Source organism: Trachymyrmex septentrionalis, unplaced genomic scaffold, assembly GCF_001594115.1.
Source record: "Trachymyrmex septentrionalis isolate Tsep2-gDNA-1 unplaced genomic scaffold, Tsep1.0 C3509018, whole genome shotgun sequence".
NCBI lineage: Eukaryota > Metazoa > Arthropoda > Insecta > Hymenoptera > Formicidae > Trachymyrmex > Trachymyrmex septentrionalis.
The window spans coordinates 1-894 of record NW_017303783.1 but is presented as its reverse complement, the minus strand read 5'-3'; the positions used below and the strand labels follow the sequence as shown (position 1 = coordinate 894).

The 894-nt window shown below is 34.0% G+C and overlaps 1 protein-coding gene across 1 annotated transcript; it reads right to left on the bottom strand.

The window, feature by feature from the left end:
• Positions 1-35: 35 nt before the first annotated feature.
• On the bottom strand, positions 36-870 carry LOC108746462 (the record flags this gene model as incomplete). Its single annotated transcript, XM_018483292.1, has 3 exons — positions 737-870; positions 251-473; positions 36-105 (listed from the first exon to the last, which is right to left on the bottom strand). Coding segments are annotated over exons 1-3 (314 nt in total), but the record flags the coding sequence as incomplete, so codon positions are not given.
• Between the last annotated feature and the right edge of the window lie 24 nt (positions 871-894).

The window sequence follows — 894 nt, the reverse complement described above, 5'->3', positions numbered from 1 at the left end:
ACGACTTTATGCTCTCGTTTAAAATGAAAAATTACCTCGAAGTACCACCAGCAGTTCTGTCTACTAGCGTGACATACGACGTTGATGAATCAGTTTTCTTTGGTTCTGCAGGGAAAAGAATATTAGACATTCACTGTACTATTTAAAATATTTATAAAAAATTATGTTTATAAGCAATTTTATATTTATATTTAAATGTGATGCTTATCATTTAACAAATGGTAAATATCTAATTATAAAATACAATTACCTTTCGAAACGACATCGTTTTTATTCGGTAAACCGCTGTTTTTTAATGCCTGTTGCAAAATATCATTCTGCTCCGCACTTAAGGTCGTAGTTCTTGTGGAATCTGCAGTATTATTCACAACGGATTCCAAAGATGCCAATTGTGATATAACACTGTCGACGGTCGCACGCATTTCAGCTTCCGACGAGATACGATTAGCTTCCGAGGATTTTGCGCTGAATTCCTAACAAACATAACAATTCTAATGGGTCATCAATTCTTAGCAAAATCGCGTAAGATTCGTAACGTGTTCTCGTAAAACTTGTAAGAACTTGTAAATTTTATGGCTAGTAAGAAGCTGTCTGTAAAAATATTGTATAAAGATATAAACACTTAAAAATTCTTACAAGTTTTACAGAAATATATTACGAGCCTTACGATTCTGCTTATAATTTAGGTATTAGTTTGTAATTCTGAATCATTCTACATAAAAAGTATCGTATTTACCTCCGAGGTAACAGAATGCATTCGCTTTATGTGTCCATTTAAACTGCCCAGCCTCTTAAAGACGCAGGAACAATAGGAACACGCATACGTTGATTCACCTTCTGGTGCATTGTGCACTCTGAGTATGTGCGCCTTTAGATTTCCTTTAAAAGAATACA